This window comes from Oncorhynchus mykiss, chromosome 5 (genome assembly GCF_057628025.1).
Source record: "Oncorhynchus mykiss isolate SJ-2025 chromosome 5, ASM5762802v1, whole genome shotgun sequence".
Lineage (NCBI taxonomy): Eukaryota > Metazoa > Chordata > Actinopteri > Salmoniformes > Salmonidae > Oncorhynchus > Oncorhynchus mykiss.
Window position 1 is genome coordinate 38,334,135 of NC_143026.1, and position 20,230 is coordinate 38,354,364.

The 20,230-nt window shown below is 43.4% G+C and overlaps 1 protein-coding gene across 2 annotated transcripts in view; it reads right to left on the minus strand.

The window, feature by feature from the left end:
• Positions 1-1,385: 1,385 nt before the first annotated feature.
• Positions 1,386-20,230, minus strand: part of LOC110523760 (protein FAM222A-like) — a 35,902-nt gene continuing 17,057 nt past the window's right edge. For both annotated transcript variants that reach the window (XM_021602751.3, XM_021602750.3), the window contains exons 2-3: positions 15,783-15,937; positions 1,386-5,823 (exon numbers count right to left, since the gene is read on the minus strand). In XM_021602751.3, coding sequence (XP_021458426.2) covers positions 4,430-5,823; positions 15,783-15,891 — 1,503 coding nt within the window. In that variant the 5' untranslated portion in view covers positions 15,892-15,937 and the 3' untranslated portion in view covers positions 1,386-4,429. The remainder of the gene's footprint in view (positions 5,824-15,782; positions 15,938-20,230) is intronic.

Sequence of the window (20,230 nt, forward strand, 5' to 3'; positions counted from 1 at the left end):
ACAATGTGATTTTCTGGAGTTTTTTTTTCTCCATTTTCTCTGTCATAGTTGAAGTGTACCTATGATGAAAATTACAGGCCTCTCTCATCGTTTTAAGTGGGAGAACTTGCACAATTGGTGGCTGACTAAATTATTTTTTGCCCCACTGTAAAACATATTTTGATTGAACACTTTGGTTACTACACGATTCCATGTGTGTTCTCATAGTTTGTCTTCACTATTTTTCTACAATGTAGAAAATAGTTTTCAAAAATTAAGAAAAACCCTTGAATGAGTAGGTATGTCCAAACTTTTGGCTGGTACTGTATATGACTCTTTTAAGGTTGCACTAGCTCCAAGCTACCTCAAGCTTTTCCAGCCATTGCGGCTACTGTAATAATAGCCACTGAAGAGAATAGAATCCCCCCCTTCCAAAATGAACAAAAAAGTATCCCATTTCCCAATCCATAGTAAATCCTTAGACAATGATGCTATAATCATGTAATCGATGTGCCGTTTAGAAAACTTTTTAACCTATCATTTTTTTATGGGTTCACACTCAATGACAGAACCTCAGTGGCCATTAACATTCCAACCACTTACAATATGTAGTATACTCCCCCTTTCTCCAAAGCCTAGTGTTACAAAACCAATAACTAGCCCGCTGATTTTGCTGCACTCATTATGCCTAAGGCCTAGCTACATGGCCTGTAACCTGAATTGATGTGTGCTTAATGTGTGACGTAAGCGTTTGCGCTGAGGTGTTGGTCCAGGGTCAGCTCCTTCTTGACCTTTTGGTCAGCCAGTCCAAGCAGATTATTTGTTCAGATGAGGACGAAACATAAATAGGTATAAAAAAAAGGCATGTCCAAACTAAAAGACTCAAAACCAAAAGGAAAGCCCTCATGGCCACCCAACAAACCAGCAGCCTCATGGCTCTACAAGCTGGCACTCTGACTGACGATCACCTTAATTGGCAGCACCTGATGCGCTTACATGTACTAGATCGACATTGAGATCTAGTACGTGTACTTAGAGATGTGAGCTGGGTTGATTGAGTTGTTAGCAGTTGGGTCATACTGAAACCGGATTAGCCTTTGATACTTAGGTCACTGTACTAAGCCTAGATAATATTTAGAGGAGTCAAATAGGCTCAGTGAAACAATGTTTGTGTTGGGTCTTTCTACGTTCCGCAATATATATATATATATATATATATATCACACCTTGGCATAATAAAATTAAAATATTACACTTCAGAGAAGAACTTGAAAACTTATTTTACTCTCTAATGAACTTTCTCACTTGCTTGCAATTGTACTTTATCTGAACGCAGTTGAGTCGAACCGCCTCCTTTGTCTGCAGTACTTCAACTTGTGCACCAAAAAACAACTGAAACAAAGTGCTGGGTTTAGATTTTTTATTTGACAATCTTAATTAAGAATAGGGGATTGGGTATGGGAGTCTGGGGTCGGACATGTACTCATGTAAATGTTGTTTTTTCAACAATGTTTGTAGAGGCCTCACTGTTCAATATTATAATTGCACTTCATAGTCATTGAGTCGGTTACTTATGTTGTTAACCAACATAAATCCTAACTGGTTGAAGAAAATAAAAAGCAATTATATTAGACAGTGCTGACAAAGATTCTTTATCTAGCCATACTTCTCAGGCCATCAAATAAACCACTAATCAAATAAATACATCTAATCTTTAGAAAGAAAACATTGACAGAAAAGCAGTGACTGTATAAGGAATGCCTGTTCTCCAGTGATTGTGAAAACAGGACACCTATCCAGTGAACTCGACTAATTTGTAAATCAAATGGTCTTCCATGGAATTTGATAGTCATACTTTCACAGTTCTCCTGTCATACTTTCACAGTTCTCCTGTCACCGGGGAACTCTGAGGGACTCCTGATGATTAAGGTAGTATTTTTGTCATTCAGACCTAAAGGATGAATGTCAACTAAAGCTAAGAAAATAGCAAGATGTGAACAAATTAGATGATCAAAATGGCACATCCTGTCCTCAAAGTCTGTGTTGTTTTGGGTAAAACATAATTATCTGTCATGCCAATAAATGAAATGATCAAACATTAACGGTGATGGCTTGCAGATATCTAGCCTGTGACATGCAGCCTAGCAACAGCCTGGTAACAGACAGTCAGTAATCAAAGATCAGACCAAAAAAAATTAACAAAAACAAGATCAGACAAAAAAATTAACAAAAACAATGTCAATCATTATATAAAATACATTATGCTCCATTAGCAGCCAACACAGGTTATGCCAAACAAAACTACAAACAAAAAAAAATATTCAAGTGTTTATTTTAAAATAACAGATCCCAGACACCTTTCCCCATGTCTAACCTATTCTTTTCCATTCTTACAGCAGTGCATTATAATCAGTGACCTTTATTGGTCAATTAAGTGTAAGGGTTAAAGCATGACAGTCTTGAGCCCTGGAGCTGTGCCCTTGTATCCCCTATGTATAAAATGTTCCAGTTTGGCACTTTGTAAAAGGGCAATAGGAGGATTGCCTGCACGTCACCTTTTCGCCATACTTGAATTTACAACATTTTGAAATGGTTTAAAAATTAAACAATGGACAGATGGGAAAATAAGCCCCAAAACACCATTCTGACATAGTGCACAGCACTGGAATCTTCTGAGGAACTTCCAGAAGATGTGAACTGATATGATTGGATAACAAACCCTCCGAAATGAAAACATTAAGATGTCAAATGAGATGACCCTTTAGGTCATGATTATCGTTACCCTTTAAAAGGTTTAAAACACTTGGTCACATCCAAACCACATAGCCCTCTACCAATACAACCCACACATACACACTAAATAAAAAGGTACTGTACATTTCTCATTCTGAGGTGGTCGCTTCAAAATGAAACGCTGCATCCATAGAGTTCCTGTTATACAGTATATTTCCTGTTATACAGTATATTTTCTGTTATACAGTAAACAGTGCTTTCAGAAAGTATTCCGACCCCTTGACTTTTTCCACATTGTTGTTACAGCCTTATTCTAAAATTGATTAAATTGTTTTTTTTTCCCCCTCATAAAGCGACACACAATACCCCATAATGACAAAGCAAAAACAGCTCTTTATAATGTTTAGCAAATGGGCCTCCCGAGTGGCGCAGCGGTCTATGGCACTGCATTGCTGCTAGCTACGTTACTACAGATCCTGGTTCGATACAGGGTTGTCGCAGCTGGCCGAGACCGGGAGACCCATGAGGCAACGCACAATTAGCCTGCATAATCATCTGGGTTAGGGGAGGGTTTGGCAGGAAGGGATGTCCTTGTCCCATCGAGCTCTCACAACTCCTGTGGCGGGACGGGCGCATGCACTCTGACACGGTCGCCAGGTGTACAGTGTTTCTCCAACACATTGGTCACACATCCTTTGGCAGCGATTACAGCTTTGAGTCTTCTTGGGTATGACGCTAAAAGCTTGGCACACCTGAATTTGGGGAGTTTCTCCCATTCTTCTCTGCAGATCCTCTCAAGCTCTGTCAGGTTGGATGGGGAGCGTCGCTGCACAGCTATTTTCAGGTCTCTCCAGAGATGTTCGATCGGGTTCAAGTCCGGGCTCTGACTGGGCCACTCATGGACATTCAAAGACTTGTCCCGAAGCCACTCCTGCATTGTCTTGGCTGTGTGCTCTGGAGCAGGTTTTCATCAAGGATCGCTGTACTTTGCTCAGTTCATCTTTCCCTCTTTCCTGTCCAGTCTCCCAGTCCCTGCCACTGAAAAACATCCCCACCGCATGATGCTGCCACCACCATGCTTCACTATTGGGATAGGGCCAGGTTTCCTCCAAACGTGACACTTGGTATTCAAGAGTTCAATCTTGGTTTCATCAGACCAGAGAATCTTGTTTCTCATGGTCTGCGAGTCCTTTAGGTGTATTTTGGTAAACTCCAAGCTGGCTGTCATGTACCTTTTACTGAGGAGTGGCTTCCGTCTAACCAATCTACCATAAAGGCCTGATGGAGTGCTGCAGAGATGATTGTCCTTCTGGAAGTTTTCCCATCTCCACAGAAGAACTCTAGAGCTCTGTCAGAGTGACCATCGGGTTCAGGTACAGGTGTACAGGTGTGTGCCTTTCCAAATCAATTGAATTTACCACGGGTGGATTTACCACAATATACTACAATCAAGTTGTAGAAACATCAAGGACGATCAATGGAAACAGGATGCACCTGAGCTCAATTTCGAGTCTCATACCAAAGGGTCTGAATACTTAGATAAATAAGATATTTCTGTTTTAAAAGTTATATACATTTGGAAACATTTTTTAAAAATGTTGCTATTTAAAAAAAATCTATTTTAGAATAAGGCTGTAACGTAACAAAATGTGGAAAAAGTCAAGGGGTCTAAATACTTTCCGAAGGCACTGTATGCCCTGTGTGGATATGTCCCGTCTTATCGGAACACAGGCAGCTGAATGTGGGTGTGCTGTAGGTTGTGGTCCAGTAGCTGGGGCATCCCCACCGCCTCATAGCCCCGTCCCAGCATGCGCTCCTTAATGCAGGGTGGGTGGATCTCACTGATCAGGCACTCCAGAGACTGCAGGCTGCTGCTCAGCACAGAGGCGTGGCACAGGCTGGTGCTGGGCATCCCAAAACAGAGGCCCAGGCTTTGGTCTGTGGCATAGGCCTGGGGGTGAGGGTGGGGGTGGGGGTGGAGCTGGCAGTTAGGGTGATGGTTTGGATGAGGGTGGGAGAGCCCCATGTCTCTGGGCCGGACAATAGAGGAGCCAGGCACCAGCTCCTGAGGGTTGTAACAGTCGCTGTCAGGAGTGACCAGAACACTGTTCCAGGGAGGGGCGAAGTACTGGCCCACAGAGAACTCCCCATGCATGGCAGCACAGTTCAGAGGGGAGGAGCTAACCCGGTCCTGCCCTATCCCTGCTCCTGCCCCGTTAGTGCCTGCACTGAGGGGATGAGGCCTATAGGAGAGCTGTGCCGAGCAGGCCAAAGGGAGACAAGTCTCTGGAGAGCGGCTGACCACGGCACCTCCCCCGCTGCCCATCCGAGTATTGTTGTATATCCTTAGCGCCCCCTGTTGATAGTGCTGCTGCTGTTGTTTGTGCTGCCATGTGCTATAATCCACTCTGTCCAGGTAGCCAGCCTTGGCCATGTCTGCACTCTGGGTGGGCAGCACGGCCCCCGAATATGCCAGACTGCTCTGGGGCGCTACTCCCAGCGTAAAGCCAGAATCCGAGCAGGCTACAGCAGCCACAGCCTGAAGGGAAGGGCTTGGCTGGGCCCCTCCCCCGTGCTGCAGGGCCTGGCTGTGGGTGTGTCTGTTCATCTGCCTCAGCAGGCTCTGGACATCCAGATCCGGCTGAGGGGCCAGAGTCTGCCCTACCGGGGTGGGAATGACTGACACAGCCCCAATGATATTAGAGGGTACAGACACATTTGGCCCGTCATGAGGCTTGCAGGAGCCTATGCGGTAGCTCTTCTGCTGCCCGTGTCTGTTGTTACAGAAAAGGTTGTACGGTGCCACTGCAGTTTGGGCGGGGGAATGTTTAGTCCTCTTGCCCTCAGAGTTTTTCAGTACGCCTTTGACCACGGAGACGGAGGCCTTTACAACACCCAGTAGGCCCTGGTAGCCTCCTGAGTAGGGACTGTAGTGCTGGGTGCATGTGGTGTCCAGGCCGTTGACCGTCCTGTTCAGCTGTTTGTGCTGCGGCACTCTGATGTTGGATGGGAAGATCTTGATGGACAGGGGGCTGCTGGCCGTCTTCTGGGCAAAGGCATCCAGCTCTGCAGGGGAAGGATACCGAGGGCCATTCATGGAGACCAGGTCACCTGCAACACAAACAAACAAAGAAATGGTTATACTTCCATAAGAGTTCTCTCACACTATGTGCCTGATTATAAAGTACAAGGGCAGGCTTGATGATACTTGCCAGCTGGGACTAAAATAAAAACAATCGATTGACCTTTCCACAAAAGCTGTTTTGCAAAAACACTCCTCGTGATAAATATTCAAACAAATAAACAAAAGCATGTCAGAACAGAGAACACAATGTCCAAGGAGCAGAGCTGAGACAAATAGACAAATAAAAACACACTTATTGTAATATCTCCTCCATTTCCTTTTCACACTCTTCCTTGTAATTACATCTTCTAATTTCACTGATTGAAAAGAAACACTCATGTTCTACCATGTAGCCCTATATCCAACCATCTCTAATGTGACTTGAAGATGACGATCGCTTTCAAATCTTCCAAGGCTGCCTACCTGTAAAGTAAAAATTCAGCTAGCCTCTTACAGACCTGTATTACCTGCGATGTAAAAGCCTGGAGCTTAAACTGAGAAGTCAGGACAGACTGAGAAAGAGCAATCTCCACAGGGAAGGCTATTGAATGGTCTACGGGAACGCTGAGGGGACAAACCAAGATTGGATTTAAAACACCATTATTCAGGCAATTTCATGGCTGCTTAGCTCACAGCGACAAAGGAGACGCGCAAAAGGCGCTCCATTTAAAAGCAATAAATCACCTGACAGAAATTACCACCGCCCCTCTGAACGACACTTATGGAATTCCTGACATGAAAACCAAAAGTGCTGAAATGAACCTACTCTATCGTCAGCGAAAATCACTGCCACAGCACACAGAACAAGGCCGAGAGAGGCGACAAAGGGAGCGTGAAAAACAAAACACTTCATTTCGTTTTCAATAACAAAACCCATTTGAAGAGGCACTTCAGCCGTGCAAGGGAGAACTCACTTGTTGTGCCCGTTCGGAATTGATTGGGGAGTTAATTTCATTTCAGGCCCACAATGAGCCTCCAACTGTGAAAATGATTCAATCTACAAGATCCATCTCATAAAAGGAAATACAATTGGGTGTTTAAAATGGAGGAAAGAGGAGAGGTGGAGTGTTTTATCCATCCAAGCATCTCCCAGTGGAGCCAAGGGAACAGAACAGAACAGAACCGCAGCAGTGCCAGCAGCAGCCGGAGTGAATTCCACAGAGAAATACAACAGAGAGAAACACTAGTTATTTATGTATCACTATACACCAGTGGTAAAGAAAACAAGGACATCTGGGAGTGTTAAACAGATGCCTACTCAACCTCTAGACGTCGAAACAACCCTGTGATCCTGCGTGAGCATCAAGTCTCTCATTAAGGTGAAAAACCAATTCAGTAAGGAGAATACTTTTTGAAAAACGGGGAGTTACTGCCTGGACTTGTCCGAATATGAGCAGAGATGTTCTTTTTTCCCGTTGCAGAATGCTTTGATACTGTGTGTCACACTGAACAAAGGACCCAGGAGTGTATAAAGAATGAGCTGCCTTTAACTGCCTTCTGGTCAAAACAGGGAGAGAGTTCATGACCCTTCGACAGTTAGAACTACAGCAGATTAGTGCTTTCGTGCTCACCTGAAAGCACTAATCTACTCTACGTTAATGAGTTGACCTACTTCAGTGATATAATATCTATTATAAACCCAGTAGTTTGGGTCCTGGATGCTAGGCTATGTCAGCAAATATACCACGGGTATGACGCAAAGATACTTGTTCACTGTTCTATTTAGGTTGGTAACCAGTTTATAAAGGCAATAAGGCACCTCAGGGGTTGTGGCATATGGCCAATATACCATGGCTAAGGGCTGTATCCAGGCACGACGCGAAGAACAGCACTTAGCCGTGGTATATTGGCCATACACACGTCCTTCAAAATGCAGGTGCTGGGCTAATAAAATAATACTTGGGAAGAACAGGAAGCCCCGCACACCGTTTATGCTCCCAATTCACCGCTTCATGGACCATATATACAGGACTTATTGGTTAATTACAGAAACCCACTTCAAGGCATCATGGGCATCTTCCATCACAACACACCAGCATCAATCAGAAGTACTGTACCACGCAAAGAGCGATCTATTCTGCTCCGAATCATCTCTCGCACCCAATTACCACAGCGAGATAAATATTGTGAAACCAATCACGGAGTGCCGTTGGTGCCATCCTTGTTTGGTATGGAGTCAATGTTTTGCCCTGATCCCTCCAGATTGGCTTGGTTTTCCGTAAACACTTCAAAACACTCGGAATGCTAACTCATCTTCAAAGGCCGTCTCGCTCCATAAATCCACAGATTACAGCCCTGTCAGCGGCACAAAGACGCAGTGTGGCCATGCCACCACAGTAACGGGCTCATGTGGCAACACACAGGCCTCGGCTGGTTTGAAACTCACCCGCTCAAATATTAAAGTCACTTATCAATTGAATACCATTGGCAGTGGCACGAATGGCATATCACAGCAGTTAGGGTGGTTCAAATGAAAGTGGAAACCTGGAATTATGTGGATTGCTGTGCTGCTGTGCACCAGGAACTGCCTCAGTGTGAACTCAGTGTTTAGGATCCGAAGAGAAGCTATGCCAGAGAGCGAGCTACAGTCTAGTCTGATGTCAAGAGTCTATTCCTCTAGTTTCTCTAGAATTTCTCCATCCAGAATTAACCACAGGCACATTCTGGAAATCAAATGAACAATTTTCAGCAGCCTGATCCCGTGTATCTGTATGTGAGGAGTTTTTGTGTGTGTGTGTGTGTGTGTGTACACATTTCCATGCATGAATGTATGTAGGCCTAATAGTTAAGGTTTACAATATGTCAAACAGATTGGGGAGATGATGTACAGCGTTAAGTACTCTTCACCATGCCACAGTCTTCCGTAACCCTGCACTGAATCCACCTCCGTACAATCCCACACCACGCTTTAAGTCGCGGGAAGCTGGCTAATCTTTTTTCCCATGGTCAAGCTTAATGCAATACCCCACAGATCAGAGTGGAGACCTCGTTGTTTTGGAGCGGTTTGAGTTAATCACTGATTAACAGGCAAAACAAGCCCCTGAGCCAGGGCTAAAAACTGCATTTGGAGTGGCTCATTGAATTTCCAGTTCCACAGAAAACAACTGCTGCTCTTCTGGTTCTCACAAAACACCAAGACCAATAGAAGGAACCAAACAAAATGACCTTTACATCTCCCTCCATTACAATGATCACGAAAACCAGTAATGTAGTCCTATGCTTGGTGATTGTCCTTGTGCAACTATCACAAAAAGATCCTTAGCAGACAAATTTGATAAACAGGGCAAGAAGCCCAAAAGTCGTGGTTGTGCGAAAGGTATTTGGTGTTAAATGCCTGTAAGATTAAAATGTTTGTTTGATAAACATGATTAATGAATAATTCTCACTGGGGACGCGCCACACAGCAGCACTCACGGAGGTTAATTAGTGCAGTTCTCAGAAATCACCAGCAAACACACACACACACACGATGTTTTACAATGAGTGTTACACACCAGTGTTTCACGATGGCGATCCAAACATTAATAATATCAACACCACTATACACTAACCGTACCTACCTGCCCTACACAACCACAGACTCTCCTTGACAACTAGGCTGATTAACACATTAAAAACCTAGGCCGCTGCATTGCCATGACAACCTCTGGTACGAGCACAGTTGGCCCTAATAAGCCCACTCATTAGGGCCCATGTAATTAATTGACCCTGACTCCATTCAGCTCCTAGCGCCAAGGCACTGTAATTGACTACCCCCCCTGCTGCTCAGGCAGTGCAAGGACGCTTCGTATCGACTATCTGGACCTGCCTCGCGTCCCACACAATACAGTACAATACAGTACAATACACCATACAGCTCCACATGGTTACTTTACTTTCCTTTCAATTTGACCGAGGCATACAGTAACTGCTGTGAATGAAAATGAACTCAGAAACCTCATGCATGCATTCAATATCCATGAGGGGAGTGGGGATCTCGGGCGCCGTCTGGATCTTACGGTAGAGCATCTGAATGGTGTCTAGCTGTGCACAGGTCGGTGCCCTTATAAAGCAGAGGTATTGAGATGCTGCGCCTGCAGCGCTCTTCACCTCTGTATCCATATTAACATGCATTCATATTAATGGAGTCTGAGGAGGTTAGCTGGGTCGAGGCGGAGGCCTCCTCACATAGATCCGGAGTGAGAGTAGAGAGGCTGGACAGAGCCCCTGTGTTCCAGTCCTCTGTGTGCAGACCTACATACTCAACTCCACCGAGGTTACTATTCCTGAGCTCCTGACCCTGGCAAACCAGAGGCTCATCAGCCCCAAGACACAGAACGAGAGAAAGACAAAGCACTGATACACACACACACACAGAGCCTAGCACTCCATTCAGTCTACCGCTCCCTCGCTCTCATTAGTTAGTCCTCTTCGTCCCGGGTGGGACATAAGGCCGCCCGCTCTCATACACACATGAAGAGAAACTGCACTCATTCAACCCATTAACATCCCATCCCTCGCTTTCTCTCTCTCGCTCTCTAATCTCTTCATGAGGGGTGTTGGTCGTGGAACAGAATAACCTCAGTGGTGAACACTTAGTTATTTGTGCTTGAAGAGACACAGGCGGGTAACTCTTTACGCGAGTGTCACTCCCCATTTGTCTCTGTGCCACTCTGCTCAGCAGCCCCGGGGAAAGCAGTGCGCCGCTCTAAAAGAGCCCTCCGGAAAGACAGGCCGGCAGCGTGGGAAAAAGCATTCCCGGCTCTGATCTGCCGTTCAGGCCAAGAGCAGAGTAGAGCAGAGCACTCATTAACTTTCATCACATAAACCGTCGCACTCAGTCACACATACACACTTCCTCATATTTAAGAGATGGGTTGTCATTGTCAGCGATTCCTCTGTGAAACCAAACCACAGACCGACAAACCATTCTAATGGATGTCTAAACCTGCAACCTTAATCCTCTGCGAAAGCTTTTCAACAAAAATCTGTGTGAAAACCACTCTTTCAACACAGAATCCCAATGGCAAAAACATCAACTCAAAAACCTTTTAGAGAACTATTCTGGGTCTAATCAAGTCCAACCAGCAGGCTCCAATCAGTAGAGCAGTTTGTTTCATATGGATGTGCTTGAAATGTCAGATTAGTGCTGGAGGGAAGGGGGGGGGGTGGATGCTGCTCCACACAGACACCCCCCCCCCCCCCCCGATAGCATATGAACACGTCAGAAGCAGTGACAAAGAAAAGCTGTAAAACTAACATCTTCTCAGCCTCATTGCAAAATGTGTAGAATTGTAGGAAATTAGCTGTAGTACGCCACTGACACACACACACACACACACACAGCTCCGGGAGGGAGGAATGATTCCTGCAGGTAAACAGGATGTGAAAGGCGCCCGTGGTTCTGCCTGAGGCAAACTAGGTCCTTCTGTTCCAGCATTTAGCAGACAAGTGCTCTACTGATTCCCAATTAATATTTAATAATGAGAGACAAAAAGGGGTGTTTCACCCCGGGAGAGAGATGAGGGACATGGGGATATGAGACTGCTAGTCTCCCAGAGAGCATTAGTGGAAGGTTCCAATGTGAAGGAAAGCTGAGGGATACACAGGATTTGTTTTCATGGCCCAAATCTGGGAAGTGAAGCTAGAGAAATACAATATACATTACAAATCCATCAGCTTGCATTTCGTCTGAAAGTCTCCACACAATTACTCATCGGCCAAGAGGTTAATCACTCAGGCGATTTATGCATTTTCCATAGGCAATTTATATCACGAATAAAAAAATGGAATATGTTATTACGCTAGCTATGTGGGGATAGGCACGGCGTGATATGCGGTTTCCCATAAATGTATGCCATAAAACTTCCACAGAAGTCTGACAGAGCAGTATAAAACACAGTGATTAAACATTATCTCTGAATTGAATCATGGAAATATGACACGTAAACTCAGAATGCCCTGTGCTGGTTTCATCAGCCGACAACTGCCACAACATATACTCTCATTAAATGTGATAATAATGTGCACTGGCAGTGGGAATAATAAACACTGTCTTTTGAAACCTCTGTTTATGACATGGATAACATGGCTTGCAATCACTTATCAACTGATTAACACATGTGCTTGAGCAAGCATTTTCTTTGATCCAAGTTCAAAAGGAAGATCCTCAATTGGTTAGGGAATGAGGTCATCTCTAGCTTATGTTACATAGGGGAGAGCGGGGTAAGTTGAGCCAAAGGGTTAGTTGAGCCACCCTTTGTTTGTAGGAAACAATACACACAATGAATCATGTGACCAAATATTTAGGAAGAGGTCATTTCGTGGAGACTATGAAGGAAGACATGGGGAAAAGTGGTAAACAGATTTTCACAAAGTCAAATTAATTGTGTGTGTTATAGCTTTCATGATGCTTGTATCTAAACCCAAAGTAGATCGTTTTATACATCAGTTGGGGTCTCTATAAGCTACAATATGAGGTCCTAAACCTAGCATGAAAGTGCATCCTTGAAGCTGTGTGGGATAATAGTCTAAATATTTGCCTTAGGATAAGTTGAGCCAATGGCCACCATACCCTATACAGATAATGGATGACATTGTCAGTTTTATGTATAATATGCATAGTATTTTTGTGTGTCATGCATATGAACTCAAAACAGTGAATTTTTATTATTGTTACAGAGCAGACTAGTAGCCTCAAATGCAGAAATCTTGCTTACGAATTGGCACAACAAAACGAAAGCCCTGTTCCAGAAATAAGGGTAAGTGATATTGAGCAGAGAGGTCTGAATGAAGGCATACAGCAAAGATTGGAATCATGTATCAACACACATGTAGCAACCCAAAAAAATGTTAAACAAATCTAAATATATTTTATATTTGAGATTCTTCAAAGTAGCCATCCTTTGCCTCGATGACACACTCTTGGCATTCTCTCAACTAGCTGGAATGCATTTCAATTCACAGGTGTGCCTTGTTAAAAGTACATTTGTGTAATTTATTTCTTTCCTTAATGTGTTTGAGCCAATCAGCTGTGTTGTGACAAGGTAGGGGTGGTATACAGAGGATATCCCTATTTGGTAAAAGACCAAGTCCATATTATGGCACGAACAGGTCAAATAAGCAAAGAGAAACGACAGTCCATCATTACTTTAAACAGGAACATTTCAAGAACTTTGAATGTTTCTTCAAGTGCAGTCGCAAAAACCATCAAGCGCTATGATGAAACTGGCTCTCATGAGGAATGCCACAGGAAAGGAAGACCCAGAGTTACCTCTGCTGCAGAGAATAAGTTCATTCGAGTTACAAGCCTCAGAAATTGCAGCCCAAATAAATGCGTCCCAGAGTTCAAGTAAAAGACACACCTTAATATCAACTGTTGCGTGAATCAGGCCTTCATGGTCAAATTGCTGCAAAGAAACCACTATTAAAGGGAACCAATAAGAAAAAGATACTTGTTTGGGCCAAGAAACATGAGCAATGGACATTAGACTGGTGGAAATCTGTCCTTTGGTCTGATGAGTCCAAATTTGAGATTTTTGGTTCCAACCGCGTGTCTTTGTGAAACGCAGAGTAGGTGAACAGATGATCTCCGCATGTGTGGTTCCCACCATGAAGCATGGAGGTGGTGGTGTGATGGTGCTTTGCTGGTGACACTGTCAGTGATTTATTTAGAATTCAAGGCACACTTGAATTGGGACAACGACCCAACACACCTCCAGGCTGTGTAAGGGCTATTTGATCAAGAAAGAGAGTGATGGAGTGCTGCATCAGATGACCTGGCCTCCACAATCACCCGACCCCAACCCAATTGAGATGGTTCGGATGAGTTGGATCGCAGAGTAAAGGAAAAGCAGCCAACAAGTGCTCAGCATTTGTGGGAACTCCTAGAAAACTGTTGGAAAAGCATTCCAAGGGCCCTACCTCATGAAGCTGGTTGAGAGAATGCCAAGAGTATGCAAAGGTGTCAAGTCAAAGGGTGGCTACTTGGAAGAATCTCAAATATGTTTTGGTTATTACATGATTCCATATGTGTTATTTCATAGTTTGATGTCTCCACTATTATTCTACAATGTAGAAAATAGTCAAACTAAACAAAAACCCTTGAATGAATAGGTGTCCAAACTTTTGACTGGTACTGTATTTGTTAGAAATAATATATTTTCCTTGACATAGTGATGCTGAATGTAAAAAAACACCTCAACATACCCCACCTCTCCCCTATGTCATTTAGGTCTCAGAGCGAGAGTGGCCATGACAACAGGGTTTTCTTTGACTGTGTTCCAGCCATATAATGCTGCAAAAAGCAGCATAAATAGCAGAAAACACCTGAATAATAAACTGTAAACACTGTGTTTAGAGTTAAAATGGCAGAGCGTGCAAGTACGTGTGAAAGAGGCATATAATAAGGTAAGAAGTGTAAAATAGTTATATTGGCAAAAGTTCAGGGCTGACTAGGAGAAGGTATGTGGGTGGGGGGTTGTGTGCTAGTATGCCCTTGGCAGGGCAAATCATCATCATCAGCAACAACAACCGGGCCAGCCAACATAACAGCGTTCCGCTCCATCATTGATCAGTGCTCTTAAGAATGAAATGAAAGAGTGCAAGATGACTACCGGTGATAAGACACAGAGGATCCACATAGATCTGAGTGGGAGATATCAACCCTGCACGGTTCTCTTCAGCAGGCCAGACAGCCAGGCAGGCAGCGGTAGATAGGCCAAGGTGAACTTGCCCTTCCTCACCACAGAACAGCCCTGTGGTCTCCTGCGCCGTAGCCCTGCAGGCAGAACTCCACACCTCCGATGCAGCAGAGAGACGAGTGGCATAATTGAAGCCAATCAACTCCATCAGATGGAGGCACTGTGGTACAAATGGTTGCTACAGGAGAGTCTGGTTTACCCGGGTGCAACGCTCTACTTCTCTGAACTAAACTACAGTTGTGTATGTAAAGTGAAACTTTACTTTCCCCCTAAAAATCTTATACAGGGCTTTCTTTTGCGTAATCTGACTGTCACTACACAGAGATACAAACACAGCGCCACAAATGAAACAAAATGGGTCTCTGTAGTGAAATGTAGAGTCAGAGGCTGTTGTCAAAAGGAGATGATTGTGGACTACAGGAAAAGGAGGACCGAGCACGCACCCATTCTCATCGACGGGGTTGTAGTGGAACAGGTTGAGAGCTTCAAGTTCCTTGGTGTACACATCACCAACAAACTATCATGGTCCAAACACACTAAGACAGCGTGAAGAGGGCACGACAAAGCCTATTCCCCCTCATGAGACTGAAAAGATTTGGCATGGGTCTTCAGATCCTCAAAAGGTTCTACAACTGCACCATCGAGAGCATCCTGACTGTTTGCATCACTGCCTGGTATGGCAACTGCTCGGCCTCTAACCGCAAGGCACTACAGAGGGTAGCGCGTACAGCCCAGTACTTCACTGGGGCCAAGCTTCCTGCCATCCAGGACCTCTATACCAGGTGGTGTCAGAGGAAGGCCCTAAAAATTGTCAAAGACTCCCGCCACCCTAGTCATAGACTGTGGTCTCTGCTACCACACGGCAAGCGGTAGCGGAGCGCCAAGTCGAGGTCCAAAAGGCTTCTTAACAGCTTCTAGCCCCAAGCCATAAGAACAGCTAATCCAAGAGCTACCCAGACCCCTCTTTTACACTGCTGCTGTACATATTACCACAATTACCTCAACCAGTGCCCCCACACATTGACTCTGTACCGGTACCCCCTGTATACAGCCTCGCTATTGTTATTTTACTGCTGCTGTTTTAATTATTTTTTACTTTTATTTTCTATTTTTCACTTAACACTTTTTTTTAAAAGCATTGTTGGTTAAGGGCTTGTAAGTAAGCATTTCACTGTAAGGTAACCTGTTGTATTTGGCGCATGTGACAAATACACATTTGATTTGATTTGTCCTGCGCTGCTGAGAGCAGAGACACGGGGACTCACTTTGTCGTGTGCTGGGCTGCTGCTGCTGCGGAGCATCCAGGATCTTGGGGGTGCAGACCAGACGCTGAGATGAGAGGTTCTGCTGCCGTCTCTGTAGGCAGGCTAACATGGCTGCTGCTTTCTGGGATCTACAGCCGCTCGGACCTTGGGGGATCCTGAGAGAGACCGAGAGAAAAAAGAAAAAAAAACACACCAGTTAGACTTTTTATCATGTATTAAATTATAAGCAGCTGGCAGTTGAACTGAATGCAAAACCTTTTATCTAATCTTAAGTCAAAGCCCTGAAAGCAAACTGCTACCATGCTGATGGATGTTTTGCCCCTCAGGAGTTTCCCGTGCTCACTCTCTTTCCTTTTAAGCCCTAAATTTAAAAAAAAAAAAATCCCACTCGGGTCTGTAACACCATATTCTAACTCAGCAACCCCCCCTTCAAACTACAGAGGCTACACATCTAAGAATGTAATATCACTTAACATCAAGTCAACTTCCCCCACTCTGCTCAGATGCTATGATGGGTCTTTTCTGCTCTCCATCTTACTCTGTTGCAAATAACACAGCGCATTTACAAGGCCTGTTGTTGCTGTCGGCTGTATCCTTTACCCAGTCACTAGCCTGGAGTTCAGGAAGTCTAGAATGTCTCTATGAATTGATGCTGATATAGATCAGGAGTGAAAAGCCAAAAGCAGCCCTCTCGCCCAAATGGCTTCGGCACACACAAGGATACACTCCCCTCCATATGTGCAGTGCATTCAGAAAGTATTCAAACCCCTTTACTTTTCCCACATTTTGTTGTGTTAGCCTACAGCCTGAACTTCAAATGTATTACATTGAGAGTGTCCATGATCTACACACAATACCCCATGATGTCAAAGTGGAATTTTGTTTGTAGAACATTTTAGAAATGAATCCAAAATAATTAAAATGGCTTAAGTACTCAAGCCCTTTGTTATGGCAAGCCTAAATAAGTTCAGGAATAAAAATGTGCTTCAAAGTGTATAATTAGTTGCATGGACTCATTTTGTGTTCATTAGTAGTGGTTAAATGATTTTTGAATGACTGTATCCCACACATACAAATAATTGTAAGGTCCCTCAAATCGAGTAGTGAATTTCAAGCACAGATTCAACCACAAAGACAAGTGAGGAGGTGGACAAATAAAAAAAGCTGACACTGAATATCCCTTTGAGCATGGTGAAGTTATTCATTATACTGTGGATGGTGAATCAATACACCCAGTCACTACAAAGATACAGGCGTCCTTTCTTAACTCAGTTGCCGGAGGGGAAGGAAACTGCTTAGGGATTTCACCATGAGGACAATGGTGATTTTAAAACAGTTACAGAGTTGAATGGCTGTGATTTCAGAAAACTGAGGATGGATCAACAACACTGTAGTTACTCCACAATACCTCACCTAAATGACAGAGTGAAAAGAAAGAAAACAATTCCAAAACACGCTGTTTGCAACAAGGCACTTAAGCAAAACTGTAGAAAATGTGGCAAAGAAAGTTCATTTTTGTCCTAAATACAAAGCACTGTTTGGGACAAATCCAACACATCACCGAGTACCACTTCATATTTTCAGGAATGGTGGTGGCTGCATCATGCTATTAGTATTCTTATCATCGGCAAGGACTAGAGAGTTTTTTTTGTAAAAAACGTAAATAAAAATGTAACACAGCCATAAGCACAGGCAAAATCCTAGAAGAAAAGCTGGTTCAGTCAGCTTTCCAACAGACACTGGGAGACAAATTCAACTTTCAGCCAGAATATAACCTAAAGCCAAATCTACACTGGAGTCGCTTACCAAGATGATATTGAATGTTCCTGAGTGGCCTAGTTACGGTTTTGACTTCAATCTACTTAAATCTATGCCAAGACCTGAAAATTGTCTTCTAGCACTAGCTAGCATAGTGGATAGAGCGTAGGGCCAGCAACCGAAAGGTTGCTGGATCGAATCCCCGAGCTGACATGGTAAAAATCTGTCGTTCTGCCCCTGAACAAGGCAGTTAACCCACTGTTCCCTGGTAGGCCGTCATTGTAAATAAGAATTGGTTCTTAACTGACTTGCCTAGTTTAATAAAACAAATAAAGTCAACAATCAACTTGATAGAGCTTGAAGAATAAAGCTTACGTGCCTGGACAAATTTACTTAGTGTATTAAAGTAGTCAAATGTTTGTATTTTGTCTCATATTCCTTGCAGTCAATGACTACATCAAGCTTGTAACTACAAAGCTTGGATGCGGTTTGTTCTGGTTGTTCTGGATTGTGCCATTTTGTAGTCATTTTTATTGTAAGTAAGAAAGATGTTCTGAACACTTTTACATCTATGTGGATGCTACCATGATTATAGATAATCATGAATAAAAATCGTGACTAATGATGAGATGGTTACAGAGGCACAGTGATCATACCCACAAAGAAACGCTAACCTCCCCCGTTATTGGTCAATGTGAGAGGTGTAGCCTCTAAACAGCATCTCACTCATAAATATTCATGATTCATTCAGTCCCAATTTTTTTTTCTCAATCACGGCATTATCAGGGTTAACTTAGAATTGTTCAGAAACATCTTATCTACTTACTTAGAAAGAAACTTACTCCCAGTCTTCATTCACCATTCAGTTACTATTGGGCAAAAACAGAACTGCAAATGCATCCAACGAGATTCTCGCCACACAAGCTTGAGGGTCATTGTGTGCAAGGGATATGGGACCAAATACTGAACTTTTAACTACTTTGATGCACTAATAGTGAATTTGTCCAAATACCTATGACTTATTCACATGGGGTGGGGACTAGTTGAATTAAGTGCTATCATTTCCAAATGGTAAAACAGATACACATGAAAATACCTTCAAATAAAAAGGTGAAATATTTGATCAAATCTAAAATGCTGAAATATATTAGCCAAATGTACAATTTTAGCTTCATTGTCTAAATACATATGGAAGGGGAGTGTAGGTGTGTTTGTGTATGATTAAGAAATGTTTTACCCCAGTATCTTATTATAGTTATCATAGTTGAATACTATTATAGTTATCATTTTGAATAATAGACTTAAGCAGAGTACTATATTCTACTCTCTATAGATAGGTGCATAGGCCTATATACCGGCAACAACATCTAAATAGTACTGTATGGTCAGCAAATCTTTTACTTCTATCCAAAAAAACAGCACCCCTGAAGTTTCAATTCAAGTGAATGTCTTGCACACAGCTGTCTCAGAGCGGCTTCATTTCCTTATTCTCCCTGTCTTCCTCTTTTCTTTTACAATTCTTTGGCTTGTTTTCATTTCTCCCTCAATGTCCACAGGCCAGCTTAAGTGAGTCAGCCACAGGATAGAGAGCTCAGTGACTGGCTACAGAAACATGATTACCTCCACCCCAAAAGAAAGGAGGAACAGAGTGGCTTTCATTCTAGTCAGGTGCCTGGAGACCCCCCCCCCCCCCCCCCAACTCTCTCAACCCTTTCGTCCTCTCCTCCCCCACCTGCCTCTCCTCTCACAATGTGACAGCCCCACTTCAAACCACCCAGCACAGCCTCTTTCTCTCGCTCTCTCATCTGATCACACACAGCTGACAAGCTAAAAGCCTCTCTATGGTCAGACTCCATTTTGAAAAGAATACCAATTTCACAACAACCCTTCCATTACCACGCATTTGTCAAAAGAGGGTTGAGGAGAAAAGGCACAGAGAAAGAGAAATCTCCAGGGAAATGCCTCCACTACTTTACTGTCGAAAAATGAGAGAGACGGGTATCAGAATAACTGCCATTACTCTCCCAATTTCCTCCCGATTAAAAATGCATCAAGGCAGGCATTATTCACAGAGAGAGGCCGCTGCTTTATTTAAGCTAAATTAAAAAGGAAGCTAGAAAAAGGAACTGTCAGAATGTTGTTTTCGTCCCATCAAAATGTAAAAGTAAAATAAACAGTTATTTTAGGGCTCTAAAAGTACTTTTGCATTCTCAATTAGAGAATAGCCTGTTAAAAAGGACAGAGTACAGACAGATCAAAAAGTGAGTTCAGAGAGTACCAGTGCCATTGAGATAAAGGGCTCCTTCCATTGCCCGTCAGACCTTTTTTCCAGCTCCTACTCGCTCAGTGATATCCCCATCAGTTCTCCTTACTTTAGATGAGATGCATTAAAAAAAAATACAAATACATGAAACTCAACAGCTCACATTGTTAAAACTGTAACTATAACCCAGGATATCTGAAGTCTCTACAAACTGTCAATCAGGCAGCCATCTGCCAGCAAGAAGACAACTGTCAAGGTACAATGATAGATTCATCGACACAGCTCTACTTATGACTTATGACTATGACCCAATTGGGATTTCAAGCATGGTCATGGTCATCTATCCAATTCCCCACCTGCTTTATTTTTTTCTTGTTAGCATTGCCGACATTCACAAAACCTCAAACAACTGCTGAGTGCTGACCAG